This window comes from Saccoglossus kowalevskii, chromosome 3 (assembly GCF_978046115.1).
Source record: "Saccoglossus kowalevskii chromosome 3, keSacKowa6.1, whole genome shotgun sequence".
NCBI lineage: Eukaryota > Metazoa > Hemichordata > Enteropneusta > Harrimaniidae > Saccoglossus > Saccoglossus kowalevskii.
In genome coordinates this window covers 29662527-29681164 of record NC_140643.1, presented here as the reverse complement: position 1 = coordinate 29681164, position 18638 = coordinate 29662527, and the positions used below count along the sequence as shown (strand labels likewise).

The following is an 18638-nucleotide window of genomic DNA, read 5'->3' as shown; positions in this document are numbered from 1 at the left end:
CAAAAACTCTATGTACCAAGTTTAATTGAAATGTGATTAGAACCAAAAAATTATGAATTATTATGCTAATTAGGGAAATAATATGAACAGAGTTGTACCCCAAACTAATTAGGTTTGTACATTGTCCTAGAGCATCTTTGTACTAAGTTTCATTAAAATAGAAATTAGTACTTTAGATATCAGTGTGAAAGCTTAAAATTGGTTAATTATGCAAATTGGGTAATTAATATGTACAGATTTTAACCCACAATTATCCACTCTGTCTATTGTCCTACAGCATCCATGTATAAACATTCATTGATATGTGATGATTAGTACCCGAGATATCAGTGTGAAAGTTGTAAATTGGTTAATTATGCAAATTAGGTGATTAATATGCACAAATATTTACCAAAAACTAATTGGGTCTCTGCATAATTCTAGATTCATTGAAATGTGATGATTAGTACTTTAGATATCAGTAGAAAAGCTGAAAATTAATTATGCAAATTAGGTAATTAATATGCACAATTATTTACCCTGAAACTAATCAGGTCTCTGCATAGTCCTAAAGGATCTATGTACCAAGTTTCATTGAAATGCGATGATTAGTACTTGAGATACCGGTGGAAAAGCTGAAAATTAACTAATTATGCAAATTAGGTGATTAGTTTACACAAATTATGTATCCGAAACAATCAATCTCTGCATAGTCCTTGAGTATGTAAGTACCAAGTTTCATTGAAATGTAATGCTCACTACTTATATCAAAAGCTGAAAATTAATTAATTATGCAAATTAGGTAATTATATGTACTGATATTACCATAAAAACTATCAGGTCTGTGCAGTGTCATATGACATCTATGTACCAAGTTTCATTGAAATGTGATAATTAGTACTTGAGATATCAGTGGAAAAACCGAAAATTGACTAATCATTATGCAAATTAGGTAATTAGTATCCACGGATTATTACCAAAAACTAATCAAAACCTAGCATTAGTTCAGAGCATCTATGTACCAAGTTTCATCAAAATCCAATGAGTGGTTGTTTAGATATCAGTGGAACAGTCATGGAACCACTAAAAAATAGCTAATTATCATGCAAATTAGGTAATTAATATGCCTGGATTTTTACCAAAAACTAATCAAATCTGCGCATATGTTCAGAGCATCTATGTACCAAGTTTCATCAAAATCCAATGAGTGGTTCTTTAGATATCAGTGGAACAGTCATAGAACAGCTAAAAATTAGCTAATTATCATGCAAATTAGGTAATTAACGAGCATGGATTTTTACCAAAACCTAATCAAATCTGCGCATTGACCCAGAGCATCTATGCACCAAGTTTCATCAAAAACCGATGTATGGTTCTTGAGATAGCAGTGGAACAGTCGGACACACATACACACACACATACACACATACACACACACATACAGACACACTAACTGCAAAGACTCCCATTTTGTGCTTCGCACATGGGAGTCAAAAAGTGCTGACATCAGCAAATTTCTGTTCTATAACTGGCAGATAGTTTCTCCGGTTTATCTAAATAAAAAGTGTATAAAAACACTAGCAATATCTATATGAAATAATGTGTAGGCTGTAAGTAATATTAATTACAAAATATAAATGTAAGAAAAATCTAAAATGCATGAAAAACACTAATCTTACATCTACCTGTGTAAAAAAAATTGCCCATGTTATCAGTTCTTGGGGTTTTTTTTGGTAAATCTACAAAATATTCCCTCTTTTGATACCAAACTTGTTAATGTACTATTTACTTCCCGGTTCGACCTGTTTCAGGGCTAAATCCACTGGACTATAATTCCTTCAGCGAAAATTAATTCCAAGCATAAATAAAGTATTTAACGTACAGTATTCAAAACCAATTAGGTATTTGTATAGCCGAAGAGCATCTATGTACCAAGTTTCATTGAAATGTAATGATTAGTAAATGCAATATAAGCTGAAAAGCTACAAAATTATGCAAATTAGGTAATTAATATGCATGGAATACTAGTAGTTATTTTTTCAGTGGAACATCATGCACTCTCTAACATTATCTTCTTAAGAACCTCTGCATGAGATGTTTATTTGTAGTGCTCCTTAATGAAAGTTTTACTGATCGCATTACACCGTTGTTGTCTAGGTAACAGACGGTATTTTATTTTTCAGAAAATCAGCAACATCCTGATAATTCATTTTCATCCAATCTTTATTCCCATTTATCACTGCATATTGTTTATAATAATCATCAGTCATATCTTTTGTTATGTATCTTCTTAAATTCTTATACTGAAAATAACAACAGGAATGTCAACAATGAATAAAAAAAACATATAGCAATATGTTAAATATCACTACATTAAATTCCTTGCATAAGCCTTACTTTAAAAATCATACGAGTTGAGTCAAGGAGTTATAAGATGAGGGTATGCAATTTGTGTGATATGCGACGAAGATTTCACAAGAACTGAGGAACAATCATGTCAACTGCAAACGGACAACATGATTGTATGGAAATTACTGATTTCTTGAAATACTTAAAAATGCATCTTCGCTAGCCTCAACATTAACCATGCGTTCATGGGCCAGTTATAAATGATCGGCTTTAGCGAAACCGTGCGAAACCAATAAAAAATATTTGACTAAGAAATTTTACCTTCAACGATTTTCAAAAAAAATCAATCCCCCCGAAAAGACGTAATTTATTCCTGCTAATCTGGCACCTGGTGTCTTTTGGCCATTTCTTGGCGTGACTAAGCAATTTTTTGGGATGAGTCAGACAAGTATGGTAAGATGGTGATAAATCATCACTATGAATAACAAAACAATAATACACGTAGTCAAAAACAAGATCACGTTCACCAGTGCAATTAACACAGCAATTAAAACACTAATTAGCATAGAAAGTCAGTAGCAGTCAAACATGATTGTAAATGACAGAAATAATTGTTCTAGCTCCAGCCAAAAGGAAGGCAGGCAGGCCTTTTATACCCAAAAGCTCCCTCCACAAAAATGCAGGTTTCGGGTATTTGGTATCATATGTAAAATCTATTAAAAAAACCTGAGAAGATTTCTACAGTAATTTCAATAATACAACTATGCCATTAGGACACATAGATGCTCTAAATACATATTCTAAAAACAAAAACAAAAACAAAACGATTTTTCTAGAAATGATTTTCAGGATATCAACTAAACAGTATGGAGATATAGAAAATTATTACGCTGCTTTATTGCACTGAACAGCCAAATTATTAATATATGAATTCATCATTACTTGTATACACACATATCCCACAGTGCAATGCAACAATGATGTCATTGTAATACATCCTGATACCACAACTGTTTCACTATGCATCCAATCAATTGCCTCTACTTCTACGATGATATAATACTTACATTGTCTAGATCTTTGTCTGAGTTCATGTGATTAACAAACTTCCATAGTAAATCATATGTACTGGCTTTATCACTGTAAAAAAAATTACATATTAGAAGCCAAACACTGATAATTAATTACCGTATTTGCTTTATTGGTAGCACATGCACCTATATGCAAACAACAGTGGTGTTTCTATGGTCAACAAGTTATATTTTAATGATCCAGAATGCAATACATTCAACTATGCGTGTTTCTAACATGCTTCAAATAGAGCTAATACAGTAAAAGCAATTACCTTCTATTCAAAGTGCAGCAATTAACTAGACTACAAAGATCAAAAGTATCTTGAGATTACATTTATATTTCATTTTATTTTCTACTTAATTCTAAAACTGTGAGTATAATTTGTCTAATTCAGTATATCTGTGATATACACTCACATTTTGCTGAGAGTATCAAAGTTTTCCAGGGTGTAATTCCAAGCTATCTGAAATCCCATCGGTGATGAATCCCGCACATCACCAATAATATCGGCAAAGTCTCCGGCATGTGTGGACTGCTCCATGTATCTTTGTAAAACCACAGGTAATCTACTGCAAGCTAAAGATTTTCTGGAGTTCACAGACAACCTGTTATTATTACTTTTCAGTAGCACTGCGAGGGCAGCAACCCAGTCTCTTTCACTGCTGTGTATTAATCCTGTACATAATATCGTATCACTGACATCTTTATTCAACCTGGTGAGTATAGAAAACACATTTAGTAATCATGTCATAAAGAAGATTGGAGCTGAAATGATTACATGTCTTCTTTGTCATGATATCATTAATTTTCATTTATGTCATTAGAATATTGAAAATTACAAAAAAAAATGGGGTCAACGGATAACTTTTTTAGAAAATAAGAGTCTGGAAATGAAAAATTATAAAAATATACATTTTTGCAATGGTTTCTATGGTAAAATCATTTTTTCTTCTCTAAATTTTGCATGGTGACATGGGAGGAAAAAGTTATATATTATTCTTCAATAATATTTTTTTAAACATTTCAAAAAAATTGACATTTGATTTTTCAGTTTCCAGTGTGATAATTAGTTTTCAATTGCATTGTATATATGATGTGAATTCTTTCCCATAATGCATTGCAAACTTGCACAGGAGCGTGCTTAGTAGTGTACAAATTTGAATTCTATGTTAACTGCCATATGCGCAACACAAAGTCTACTACATCCATTTTTTTTTACAAAAAAAAAATTTCCATTCTCACGACAAAAAGAATAATATATTTTCTACACAATAGCCAAAATGATACTGAAGTTAAATGGTATTGCTGTACTTGCTTATTTAGAGGTGCAAAATATCCAAATAGGTTTTTGGTCAGATTTTAAAGTAGACCAGACCAGTCTTGCACTGTGATTAGATAATAATATTAAACCTTTTAACAGGATCTTTTACACAAGTCTATATGCACAAATATACAATGCATGTAACTACGAAGAATTTTTAAAAATTGAATAATAAATATTTACTTATTAGTATAATTTTCATAATTATATTAATTTTGTACACTTTTGAAAATTAATAAAAATGAATGGCAGAAATTTGAAACTAATTATTAATACTGAAATAGAACATGCGTCATCTCTTGTTTATAGGATTTTCTTTGATTTGAAAAAAAAATATCAAAAATGGTGCTGTGCTGAAATACCTGTATGTAATTTTATATCAATGAAAAGATTATTTCAAGCTACTCTCCTGGTAGACGCAACTCATGTACAAATATTTTAATACCTAGTAGAAGTACTCAGCCAATCATGGAACTTCCTTCTTGCTATTTTGATGCAGTTACTATTTCCATAGTAACAAGAAAGTTGTATTGCCAGGAGTGCTTTTTTACTGTAAGAAACAACAACTTCATAAGTAACAATACCTTTTTTGGTGACCATTAATTCCAATGCATAGATACCACAGATCTTGTTTTAGATGCTAACAACAGCCTCTAAGCGAGAAGACATCACAGAAACACAAATGAAAAGGCATGGTATGAACTTAATTGCCGGCCCCCACAATATTTAATTTAATTCATATTTTATATAATTTAACTTAATTAATAAGTCTAAACTTCTAGAGTTTACCACCATTTGATACCAGTTTTGCTAATCAATAAATTAGCATGTTACAGTAAACACCTTTTATTAAAAATATATATGTTTCAGCTAGACAACAGTGATATTGATATTGAATGTCACTGTTGTCTCTCCTGATTTTTTTATTGCATGTGCATTCAAATGCTAAATGTACATACAGAGGATAGTTGCCACCAAAGCTATTCCAAGTTTGGAACTAAATGACAGGGCTATCATATCTCCATCTACCGTCAATTTGTTATTTATAAAGTGCTATCTCATGAAAAACCTAATCATAATGTCTATTTTAAAATCTTGCTTCATTAAAAATTATTCAAGTAAAAACTATTATTATACTATAATTTTATATATATACTTACTAATTTACTATATTTTGTATCGAACTCACATTCCAACCAAATTTATAATACATCGGCTTAATCAGGCTTTGGATGAAATTCTGGGAAGAAAATAAAATTAATCATATTGTGTGTTTTTCTCTCAAAACAAAATTGATGTGAAACTTGCTGTGCAAATGAAATACTGTCATTTTCAAAACAACCCTTCTGTTCTAATTTTCATTTTGAATATAACTTTGTCTTGTGCTGAGATTGATATGTGCATGCATTCAAGTATCAGGGAAAGAAACTGAAATATACCTGGAATCTTTCATACACAGGAGTCCTCCCGAGCATTCTGTCAATATATGAAACAGAACTCTGCAATGCAACCCATGGTGAATAGTCTGTCTCATTTACAAGATACTCCATGAGTTGTAGTGATAAGTCGGCCCTGACATGTTGTGACTGTGTTGTTGCTAGGACATCACTCACTAAAGCAGCTCGGTTTTGACATGAAATTACTCGGTGGTCATATTGTAACTGATTGATTAATTTATACCAGTTATCAGTGTCGTAATTAACACGATAATAACCTGTTTGATTGATGTTGAATAGCGTCCAATCAGATTCACTGACTCCAGTCAGGTTAAAAGTTGCTGTAGGGGAAGTGATCAGCCAGAAATTAGTTCATCGTAGAATTATCTAGATCTGAATTTGCACAACTTTTCCATAGTTTTCTTTGCATGAATCAAGAAGACATCTTCTTAGGCCGAAATAAACTGCGAGTATAAATTTTAATACAGCAAAACAAAAAAGCTGGATTTGAGTTAATAATTATACAAATACTCAGTTTGTTATGTAAGTACTGTATATAGCCAACGTTAATTTGCATATTCGTTTTTCTTGCTTTAATAGGCAGAACAGTAAACAAAGGCTGATGCAAGTTAGTTGAAAGATCTTGGCCCTTTTATTTGAGGTGTTTTTTACGCTGCGAGTTGGAAACACGGGCAAGTGGTGTATTGTGTCTTTGCGCATTTTGAACATTCAAAATCTGTTCTACCTTTTGGTTTGTTTATGTCAGGGTCACGCAATATGCGAATGCTATCAATTCGAGAATTGAATAAACAAATAACTAGTGAACCTGTGTGTCCAGTGAACCATATCCGTTTGGCTGGAGAACCATTCACATTACCAGAATGATAATATGTCAGTGGTATTGACCAATTACTGTACAGCAAAGATAGAAACAAATTATAATTCCCTTACATATGAAATAGCGCCCTCAACCTCAGCTTTGATAAATTGCTGACAGTTAAGGGACGACGTCAAAAGATCGATGTCGGATAAAAAACTTAATTCCTTTAGTTTCCCCCCCCCCACTGAAACTTAATTGATAAATATTGATCATGGCGTCAGACTACATTCCCCATTAAATAAAAATTGATAATTGAACAGTAATATGGCATAGCAGTTGGTTGTAAAAATGAAGGGAAATATACGCTTTCTTTTCAAACTACTTTTCTGGGTTCTGCGCATGCTCTAGGTCTATGCCAGGAAATTGACCTCAATTGACACACATATCGGACCAAACTATTTTCTCGTCTTGGATGTTTTTTTTTCATTTTGTTATTTCTGTCTATGATTGATTTAAAAAAAAACGAACTACAAATACTCTAAGGATTTTTTTACTTCATTAAAAAATAAAATCGTTTTTGTAGGATGGAAACTTTTTGAGGTCAAAACCCCCCACCTCCAAACTAAAGCAAATAAGTTTTTTATCAGACATCGATCTTTTGACGTCGTTCCTAATTTTACTATAATAAAATACACTAGTGTGATTCACGAAGACTAGAACTGATTTTTTTTTAATTCTAAAAATGAGAACTAACCTGATTTTTTTCAAAGGTTGTATTAAGAATTGTTCCTGTTCCACTGTTATGACACTACCCTGCCTTAATATAGTGACGAGTGGATAGCCAGGATATAGCAGCCATGGCTCCATCAGAGATCTGAAATCTGTGTCTCCTTTACCTATGTCAGCCTACAAGTGAATTTATCAATAGTCAGGCAAACAGAGAAAGTAAATTTTAAGGAATTAATAAAGTTATTGACACCATGCATGCCATGCATGGCACAGTCCCTGTTAGTTATCAAATTTAAGATATATAGTTTTGTTTATAGTAATATAGCTGGAATATAACCATGTCAGGAATATGATTTTTTTAACATTAAAATGATTGACATTTGTATCTGATCGTCAAACAAGTACTTGTCCATATTGAGAGATATTGCTCTGGAACAGCATTCAAAATCAGCCATTTTAAATACATGTATATATATATAACATGATGTATAACCATAGCCCTTAGAAGGTCTATGGTATAACGAATAAATAAAATTTGAATATAATCAGTCAAAGCCTAATGTGTAATGGCCCTTTAAGAGATATGGCTCGAGAAGCAAAACAAAATGGCTGCCAGTCAGCCAGTCAGGAACCTGTTATGTCTAATGTGTGTTATAAGTTTGAACAAAATCCATCCATAAATGCAAGAAATGCTTGATATTCGAGGATTATTTTAGCACAAAAATAGCCACCATTAGGCCACTTTGAAAAGGATTGTCAAACCAATATATCCGTATATCTGTGACATAATATATAATGAATATTAAAAATTTGAACATAATCAAAACAAGTCAGACATATGGGTCTGGAAACCCATTCATTAAAACAAATTGGCTGCCAGACAGCCATTTTGAATCTGATCTGAAAAATAAAATGACGTGCATCAGGAACCCGTAATGTCTAATGTATGTACAATGTACCAAGTTTGAACGAAATTCATCCATAAATGCCAGAAATGCTTGATATTTGATGATTTTTTAGCACAAAAATGACAATCTATCGGCCATTTTGAATAGGATCGTCAAACCAATATATCTGTCTATCTATGACATGATGTATAATGAATATTTAAAATTTGAACATAATCAGTCAAAACAAGTCGGAGATATGGGTCTAGAAGCCCATTCATTAAAACAAAATGGCTGCCAGTCGGCCATTTTGAATGTTATCTGAAAAACAAATTTATTTGCATCAAGGTCCCATAATGTCTAATGTATATATCAAGTTTGAACAAAATCCATCTTTAAACAGCCGAGAAATGCTTTTTTAGCACAAAAATGGCCGCCATTCAGCCATCTTGAATCAGATCATAAAACAAATTGACGTGCATATGTATGATATCATGTATGATGTATGTGTGAAGTTTGATTGTGATTGGTCCAGGCATTTCTAAGATACATGTCCTAACGGGAACTAAAAAAGAAAGATTTTTTTAGTCATGAAATCATGTATGCTTTTTATTTTTTGTTATGAATTACTTTCCAGCTCCTTGTTTTTATAGCTAGTCCCTGTTCAAAGAGTGTTGCACCAAATTAAATAAACAAACAAATAAATAAAAATAAATAAATAAAGGTCATATATATGCACTCAAATACCCAAGTTTTTTAATCATTTATAGCCTAGCTCTTTTAAACATGGTTGGATGAGAAATACACCACAAAACAACTCTTTATATCCTGTGTAAACATCAAACTCTCTGAATGTTGTTTTTGTAATATATTTCTTCCTTCACATTATTGACTCATGGTTGCATGTACCAAAGGAACAGTCCGTCTCAACATTAGTTCGGCATGAAAATGAATCATGTGTTTGATTTACAGGAGCATCGTTGATGGTGATTAATGTTGAATGCAAATACATGTAAACTAATTTCACTGGAATCCTGATAGCCTTCAGGGAATCTCATATTGATTTATGCAGTATTAATGATGTTCATATCAGCGGTAAAGCACATACCTCTGTCAAGCATGCCCACAAATCGGTTCGTTTGACACTGCCATACAAATGACGCATTAAGTAATTCCGCACACCCTCATAAAACGTCTCTTCTCCCAAGAAAGTCTGCATCATCATCACCATGGCAGCACCCTGGAGAAGAGAGAGGAAGCACCAATCAAAATTAAGTGTCATACATGCTGTATTTATGGTTGTGGGAAATTATCTGTGCAAGGTTGATTGAATTAGGGAGAATATATCGCTTGAAGACCATTAAAGCACAAAGAGAAACTGCTCACAGCATGGTGTGCCAATTAATGTCTAATGCATCCTGATTTACCACTGTGAAATGTGTTTTACCTTAGCTGTAAAAACGTATTGTCACTATTCTCAGAATAGACGTCTTTTATTCATTTCAAAAATCGGAAATCGGTAAAGAGCACTATAAATTGCTTCAATATTACAGGCGGCAAATTACCATCAATTTTGTGAGTCGCTGTAAATCGTAAGATTCTGTAGCTTTGTACATTTCATAGCGTATCTTTAATAATCGGTCACAGTTAATTTAAGTTTGAAATCAACACAGTGTACGAGAGGCAATGTGGATATTTCAAGTTGTTATTAAGCATGCTTAAATTATTTTTTTTTTGATACAGAATAAAATGAAAACCTTCTTTGGCTGCATACATTGCAGTAATTGTTTGATGAAATATGTGTCCCAGGTTTCCCTAGCATACAGAAAATCAATCTCATTATTTCATTGAACCGAATACTGTTTACTGCCAAAACAGTATTTTTATTTCACAAAAAATATTATCAATTGTATCAAGATACAAAATCAAACAATATTATTTTAACACACTCAGAAATACTGAAAGTTATCCAGATTTGTTGTTGTTGTTGATGATTAGTGATGACAAGGCTACAGGACTGTAGATACAATCTCATTACAATATATATTAAACTTAAACCTATCAATATTCATATAGTACCTTTTTATAGGAGGTTGTAGCAAACTGTTCCACAGGTGGTCTGTACTTTCCGGCTGGTGCGACAATAGACTGGGAATCAGGATCCATATCCGCTAAAAATGCTTGGAATGTTATCCTATCTTGATAGAACTCTTCATACTAAACAGAAATAAGAATACACATATTATTTAGTACAATGTCAAATCAGCAGCAATCACAAATTAGTTTTAGACTAATTGACAGAGACTACTTTTCAAATTTCAAAATTCAAAACAGTGTAATTACTTTAAAGAAAACATCAATCCAAACAACATAATGACCCCTGAGGGAAAAGCTTCACAAATGTAGGAGAATGCAATTTACAGTTTTTTTATATCACTTTTCATTCTCTTGATATTTAACTTTACATATTAAAGCTTATTGAACGGTATGATATGATAGCATGTACTTGGTATTAAAGTTGAATTACGGTATTATAAAGTATTAAGTTGTCAGCCATCTTTATTCTCAAGCAAAGGATTATGGGTAAAGATAATATGATGTCATACTTTACCCATAATCCTTTGCTTGAAAATCAAGATTTTGTTTTGTTTGGCTTCATAAGACGTATCTTATTAATATTTGTCTCCTGTTTTATAATACAACATACACTCACCTATTTGTCAACAATTAAACATAAAGCTATCTTTTGGGCCGAAAATGCAAAAAAATCACATTTATGTAAACTGATAGTGTTTATTTTGATTAACGTGATTGTACTGTATCCACCCAAAGATATTAGAAGCATTATGATAATATTAATATTAATAATGGTACTTTAGACATTTATTTTCTATATAAATATCATTATATTTTGCAGACTAAAAGTACACAACTTATGACAAACATTAATATAAATCATTAGAATGTCATAATTCTTCCCACCAAAATCTTTGTGCACCATTTTGCTGATTTTTTAGTATTTTTCTATGAAACTGTTTTGATCATTTTGGACATCATTTTCTATGAGCTACAGGTCTTATTCAGAATTTTGAAAAAAATCTGTGAATTTTTTTTTTCGTAAATGGTAACAGAATTTGACTTTGGCACTCAAAGAGTTAAATATTTATTATGACGGAGAAGGAGAACTTTTTAACACCTACAGATATCAAATGATGCAGGTTGCCATGGTGATTATGGGAGAAAAAATTAAGTTCTTATATACTTACTACATGCCAGCCTGGTTTTAAATGGTCTACTCCCCAAAACTGAAAGAAATCTGCAAAACCTTCCTTCAACCACGTGTCATCCCACCAATCAAGGGTTACTATATTACCAAACCACTGCAATATTAAAATAAATAAACACATTAATTATTCATATTTATGTAAATCATAATATTAGTTTGCTAAATTTCTGTGCTGTGATACTAGGAATTATTTTGAACTGTTTTGAGCAATATTCCGAATACAGTAATGGGAAATTATAGTAAAAATTACAATAGATCATTTTTGCTATCCACAAAAAAAAATACAATAAAAAAAAAAAAAAAAATTGTATAATCTATCCATCTTATGATAACCTTTTTAACAAATGATAACACTAGTAATTTGCTTGCCTGAGACAACAGGGACATTTAATATATTTAAACAACAAAAGATTTACTTCACACTTTTTTTAGATGAAAAGTTGCAGCATATGTGCCTTCAACCTACCATGTGTGTTAATTCATGAACCACTGTCATTGCAACAGTCACTTGTTGTGACAGTGAATCGTTAACTTTATTATATAACACCATAGGACTATTAAATGTTATCAAACCCCAGTTTTCCATTGCACCACTGCCATCTATATCAATTATCACCATGTCTTGAAACAAATAACAGATATAAAAAATAAATATAGAACACAAAAATAAAAGCGTATTATCTTTAAAAAATATAATCAAAACATTATCTTATTTGCAATGCACCCAATAGTTGCATGTATTGTATATTTGCACATGCATGCGCTACTAATAGAGTAAATATGGTACATAAATGAAAACTATACATTTTGCCAGTCTGATAAATTGTCATTATATTTCATATCTTTTGTTTTATTATTACTGTTTTTCATTTTTGTAATTGTGTTGTTGTATCTTATCAAACATATCTTATTTTACATTATTTTAATTAACATGGGTTTTGATGAAAACCAAAAGTTGAAATAATTAGTAAAATAAAATATATGAATAAAATAAATATTAAACTATTTTTCTATTAAGCTAAAGCCAACAGGCAAAAACCCCAATTACAGGCTTGCATAATAAAATACTTCACAAATAAAACATTTATCAAATATTAAAAAACACAAATAGCAAAAAAATGACTTTCTAAAAAAAGTGACTACATTGTTTTTAAAACTATTAAAATTTATACAAATATCAATTGTGTCAATATAAAAAAAAACACACATCTAAACTATCTTATAATAATTATATTGACATTTTTCAAGATTGAATAAAAATATTCTTATTTCATGTAGTTTTATAAGAAAATGCAAACAGGTGAATAAAATCACAGACAACATACACTTTCTCCACCATTGTAACTTACCTAGCTTCGGCAAAGGATATGGTATGTACCACAGATCTTCAAAATATGATAAAAACTGCATTCCAATCTCCAAGGCAAACTGAGTATCTTTTAAGTCATCTTTGGCGGACCAAACACGGAACTAAATAATTATAATGACATCACAAAGTCACATAGTTATAAGCAGCTAATGATATGAATTGTTTCAAATTTGCACTTAGACAAAAAAAAGGTTTTTGCTTTGGAGATGTTCCAGAGAAAATTGAAACAAATATTTTTTTTTTGAGTATTAAGAGTATTCAATACCACAAAAAGAAGAATTACTGTAAAACATGTTGAAAAAGCGGCATGCAATTTTAGCGAATTGTGGTAAAATGACGTTATAGCGAAATGTTGATTTAACGAATCTCTCTTGTCATGGTTGATTTCTTTGTCTGGCAGCCATTTTAAATTGATAATAAAATCATTAACGACATGTTGAATCAGCGAATCAGTTCTCTCGCTAAATTCGCGAAAAAGACATGTTTTACAGTATGTTCAATATTTAACATTTTTTTTTACAAGCTTATTAGTAACACCCCCATTTTTTCATAAGCAATTAGTTAATTAATTAGTTAATTAAGCACCTACAGTTTGGTCGTTAGTATGTAGATTAGAACTTAGAAATTGACTATAAGTGACAAGGTTTGGAATTTGATCAAAGTTTGTTGTCAACTATTGAAAAGGGTGACTTAGCTGCGTTTGAACCACAACTTTGTATTAGGAGTCGATCATTACCTTTAACCCCCACTAAGGATTTGGTTAGAATGGCTATACAAATAAAGACGTTTCAAGATATGAAACATCTTTATTCATTTGATGTGTTTGACTGAAAAGTTCTGAAAAGACGGTCAATGATTACCATTCCACTCATGAGTAATGTAGCAAATCGGTTTTGGCATTTATTTCATCTTTTTGTTTTTGTTGTCATATAATTATTCATTCATTGTAACTCATGGTATTTCAGTTAACAACTACATTCATGGTCGGTTCCTTGTAAATTAAACTCAGCCAATTTGGGGGGGGGGACAAGGTTTTTTTTTCGTTCAACGTAATTGCAATATTTTTTTGTTCGTACAACATAAATTGAAAACAAATAAATTCCATAATTCTGTAATCACAGGCTAGACGTACAACGTAATCAATTAAATATTTTTTTCGTACACTGTAAAAATGTGTCATTTTTCTAGGTACGTACAAGAATTTACATCCAAATGAAAAAAGTCATAAAGAATAGTCAAGGGAAATTACATTTTCGAAACTGTAAAACGACTAGATGACACAATTCACTGTAAACTGTAAAACTGTACCAGCTACCCCCCCCCCCATGCCCCCCTCAATATACATAATAGAGACAATATGCCAGGTTTATTCATAATTTCCGAATACTAATGAGATGCGATGTACGGTAGTTCTACTTGCACATGCTTGTAGCAACAGGTGAGGATAGGACAGCAATATAAAAAGTCAAAGGAACAATAAAGATGCAACCATGGAAGAAGTCAGCAGCATATTTCAAACAGTTTTTTAAAAGGTAGCTGAGTGAGTGTGGGTGGGTACAAACGAGGGCAGCTAGAAGAACTATACAAGACAGATGAGAAATGAGGAATATCAGATGAAACAGATGATTTTTCACTGAGAAAATGAAATGAAATAGATATGGAACGTGTGTGTTTCGCTGAGTAAATGTGACCATGACATAGTTTTTTTAACTCCCAAAATGCCCCCCAAAATATGTTAGTTAGTTGAAAGATGATGTCACTTTTATTTGAGGGGATTATGACCTCAGGTCACACAATATAAGCAAGCACATAAAAGCACAATAAAAGCACAAAAGCTATTAATTCAGAAATCAGGAATTATATTGAATCAAGGCCTAATGAATTACGTGTAAAGGGTAGTGTAGAATACACATCATATATGCAGTGTGCAGTCCCATTGACTCTACAATGAAATCTGATCCTGTATTTGACGAATTGACAACAAATTTTTACTGTGTGGACCAAACTATTTATTAGTAATCACTACGCATGTTAATTTGAACAAATCGAACAGCAAAAATTATCACATCACATTTGGAATCTACATGTATATATCCAAACCACATATCGATGAGTTATTTTGATTCAGACCAATAAAATACATCTCAGAAACATTGCGAAAATACTTCACTAAACGTCATATGCAGTCATGACCAACAGAGTTACATGGCTAGTCTGAAATTGAGCATATACAACATCACTGCAAACAAGAGCATGCATGTCTGTGTATCATAATGGTACACTTGCATGACGCGCATCTAATTCCAGCATAAATAACAAAATCTGCATAATAATTCAATATTCATTCATTTCCTATACACACCTGTACACCTTCAGAAACAGCTTCTTTACATTCAAAATCAGACACAACTACCGCTACCAGGTAGGTTGACATAACGACTGTTGTATTGAAGTATGCAGTATTCCATTCCCCTTGTGTGTGATTCTTGATATTCGGCATATTGGACAGCGCAGATCTTCCCAGTCTGTGCTTCACTGTGATGTCAAAGGTTGCTTTCAGCGAAGGCTCATCAAAGCATGGAAATACAGACCTAGCATAAGTGGGTTCCAGGTGTGTGGAAGCAATATATCTACAGACAGGTTCATCAAGTATGGTAAACAAACAAACAAACAACATGTATTCAGTCACAATAACAGTACTTTCTTCCAGCAATTTATTGCAGACTCAGAAAACAAAAACACATTATATAACCAAAGCAAGTTGACATACATAGATTCCGGTAAACAAACTGTTTAAAACCTTCTATTATTGCAAAAGCATTTCCACATATAACTTGCTATTTATTCATCAATTATTGATCTTGAATTTGTATTGTTGGCAAAATGCAAGTTTCAATTTTGAGTAAATTTGGGCAAAAATCAAATTTGAGAGTTATAGCGTTCAAGAATTAAAACCTGACATATTGTACCATTTATTGAATAACTTCTTATACAATAAATCCCATCATGCATTGCTGATGTTAATCCTGCTTTAAGCTCATTCTAAACACAACTACAGCCTACAGTGTAGGAAGTACATCGATAAATTCTATATTCTAAGTTCATTCTCACACAATGTTTGTAAAATAATCATTCTATAATTCAAAAGGGAGGGATCTAATGGTTATACAGAAAACAACTCAGAGTCTGTTGTTCATCTTATACCTAATGGAAAATATTTCACATTGGATACTAATTTTGTAATATGATTCATCTTTGATCATTAAACAGATATGCGACTTGATGACGCCCTAGAATGCTGAAAACTCAATTGCAAATGAATCTATGAAAATACTGAGTAATTTATAACTATTGGAAAGAAACGTCTGGTGCAGATATCTACTGCTGCATTAATTATTTCTGCAGAGAGATACTTCCCCAGTGTAAGGCAACTTTAAAGTTAAAGTCACACCCTCAGTCCCAATTTCACCCTTTGTCTGTCTCACTGCTTACAAATATAATATAGCGAAAAAGTGAAATGCTGCGGATCGTTTGTAAAAAATCAGATATTGTCATGAAAAAGCTATAGTAAGTTCTATCCAAGGTAGATTTCAACAACACATTTAAAAGGAAAAAGTATAAAAATGCATCTACGATCACGGAATAAAACGTCATTAAGTTTAGAACTGTTACGGGTAGAAAATTGTATTGGTACTAGGCGACTGGTAGGTAAATGCATAATTTAACGGACTTAGGGACGACGTCAAAAGATCAATGTCGGATAAAAAACTTATTTCCTTTAGTTTGGGGGTGGGGGGTTTTGACCTCAAAAAGTTTCCATCCTACAAAAACGATTTTATTTTTTAATGAAGTCAAAAAAATCTTGGAGTATTTGTAGTTCTATCCAATCATGGACAGAAATAACCGAAAAGAGAAGAAAAAACACAGAAAAATGGTTTGGTTCGAGTGTAAATCTGTGCGTCAAATGAGGTGCATTTGTAAACTCTCTTTACACCCACCCGACAACCAACTGCTATGCAATACTACTGTTCGATTATCAATTTGTATTTAATAGTGAATGTAGTCTGACGCCATGACGAATATTTATCAACTAAGTTTCAGTGGGGGGTAGGGGGATTTGGAAAAAAAACTAAAGGATTTAAGTTTTTTATCCGACATCGATCTTTTGACGTCGTCCCTTACCTGGTTCCACTGTAACTTGCAATAAAACCCAGCCACCTGTTGTCGGTCGTCATATTCCCGGAATATTTCATGTACATTATATATTGGCGACCAACTTGTAGCGAATGCTTCAAGTTTATCACGAAAAAGTCAAACTGGGATACAATGTTTGTGGCGACCACTCCCATGTTTACATCACCGTTCATGTCCGTGACTTGGATGGACTCAATGTCAACGCTAAGACTGGCAGCATGCAGTGTTACAGTGTCGGTCATTTGACGGCAGGTCACTAATATATACACCTCCCCGTCAAACGTGAAAAGGCGTTCCAAGTCCTCTTCGTCTAGATATGGTGTTAATTTTATTTTATAGTTGGTTGGCTTCACATCGAGAGGAAGACGCCGACTTAATGATAGTTCCGCGGATTGGCGGTCAGGAGGTGAATTTACATTAGGCGATCGGACACCAATTACCAGCAGCAACGTTAAAATAAGAAAAGACATTATCAAAAGGAACCTGACTCTCTTTCGAAGACAATGTCGTGATGATGAAATGAAGCCCAAACGACGTACCAATTTGACTCGGATATTTCCAGTGAAAACGAAGGCATTTTTTTGGTCTGGAACCATCGCGTCACTGTGTTCGTACGTTGTTGGCGACTCCATGGTTTATGAAACCCAGCTAACGTTCTCTGTAACCACAACATACTTTGTGGCTTGGTTCAAGTAAACGATGTGATCTGACTGCTTAAATACTTCTGAACGACGTTGGCGTCTTCTACGATGCTATCTGTCGCCAGCTGATTCCAATGAACGAAATAAGAGTAACTAACACTGCGGGCGCTATAACTCTATTTGTATTTGGTTAAAATGTAATCTCTTGATGCCATGTAACTTCATGATGATGCTATTGCAACTATTAAACTGTTTCTTTGATACCAAGTATTTAAATGCGAAAACTTGAAAATACAATAATCTCCACAACTCCTTGCATTATTTCTTTCTCATAAATCATACACTGCACTGTGGCCAAGGAAGCAATGGTCAGTTGACAATATTGTCGCACATAACCTCTTATTTATTTTATTTCATTAGATCAACACTGACTCAGGGCATATCATCGTTTTTATTCGTTGAACATGACCGTGACCTCGCAAAATAAATATTCCGAGGCAGTGCTACCGGTAGTAACTTCGCACGCTAAGCGAACAACAATGGTTATCTACAT

General features: G+C 32.6%; 1 protein-coding gene across 1 annotated transcript; it reads right to left on the bottom strand.

The window, feature by feature from the left end:
- Positions 1 to 2132: 2132 nt before the first annotated feature.
- On the bottom strand, positions 2133 to 18076 carry LOC102800617 (thyrotropin-releasing hormone-degrading ectoenzyme-like). The gene is made up of 15 exons (XM_078006107.2): positions 17433 to 18076; positions 15613 to 15880; positions 13231 to 13351; positions 12348 to 12502; positions 11862 to 11975; positions 10675 to 10812; positions 9704 to 9835; positions 7734 to 7885; positions 6986 to 7071; positions 6163 to 6500; positions 5884 to 5963; positions 5169 to 5273; positions 3819 to 4115; positions 3396 to 3468; positions 2133 to 2282 (listed from the first exon to the last, which is right to left on the bottom strand). The coding sequence occupies exons 1-15, from the start codon at positions 18074 to 18076 to the stop codon at positions 2133 to 2135; spliced, it is 2853 nt and encodes a 950-aa protein (XP_077862233.2).
- Positions 18077 to 18638: the final 562 nt, after the last annotated feature.

Coding starts and splice junctions, on each gene's coding strand:
- LOC102800617 (XM_078006107.2), bottom strand. CDS start 18,076: ATGGAGTCGCCAACAACGTACGAACACAGTGACGCGATGGTTCCAGAC. Junction 9,836..10,674: donor CTACAACCTCCTATAAAAAG/GTACTATATGAA, acceptor TCTCTTCTCCAG/GGTGCTGCCATGGTGATGAT. Junction 3,469..3,818: donor TTTGATACTCTCAGCAAAAT/GTGAGTGTATAT, acceptor TTTTTTTTACAG/TGATAAAGCCAGTACATATG.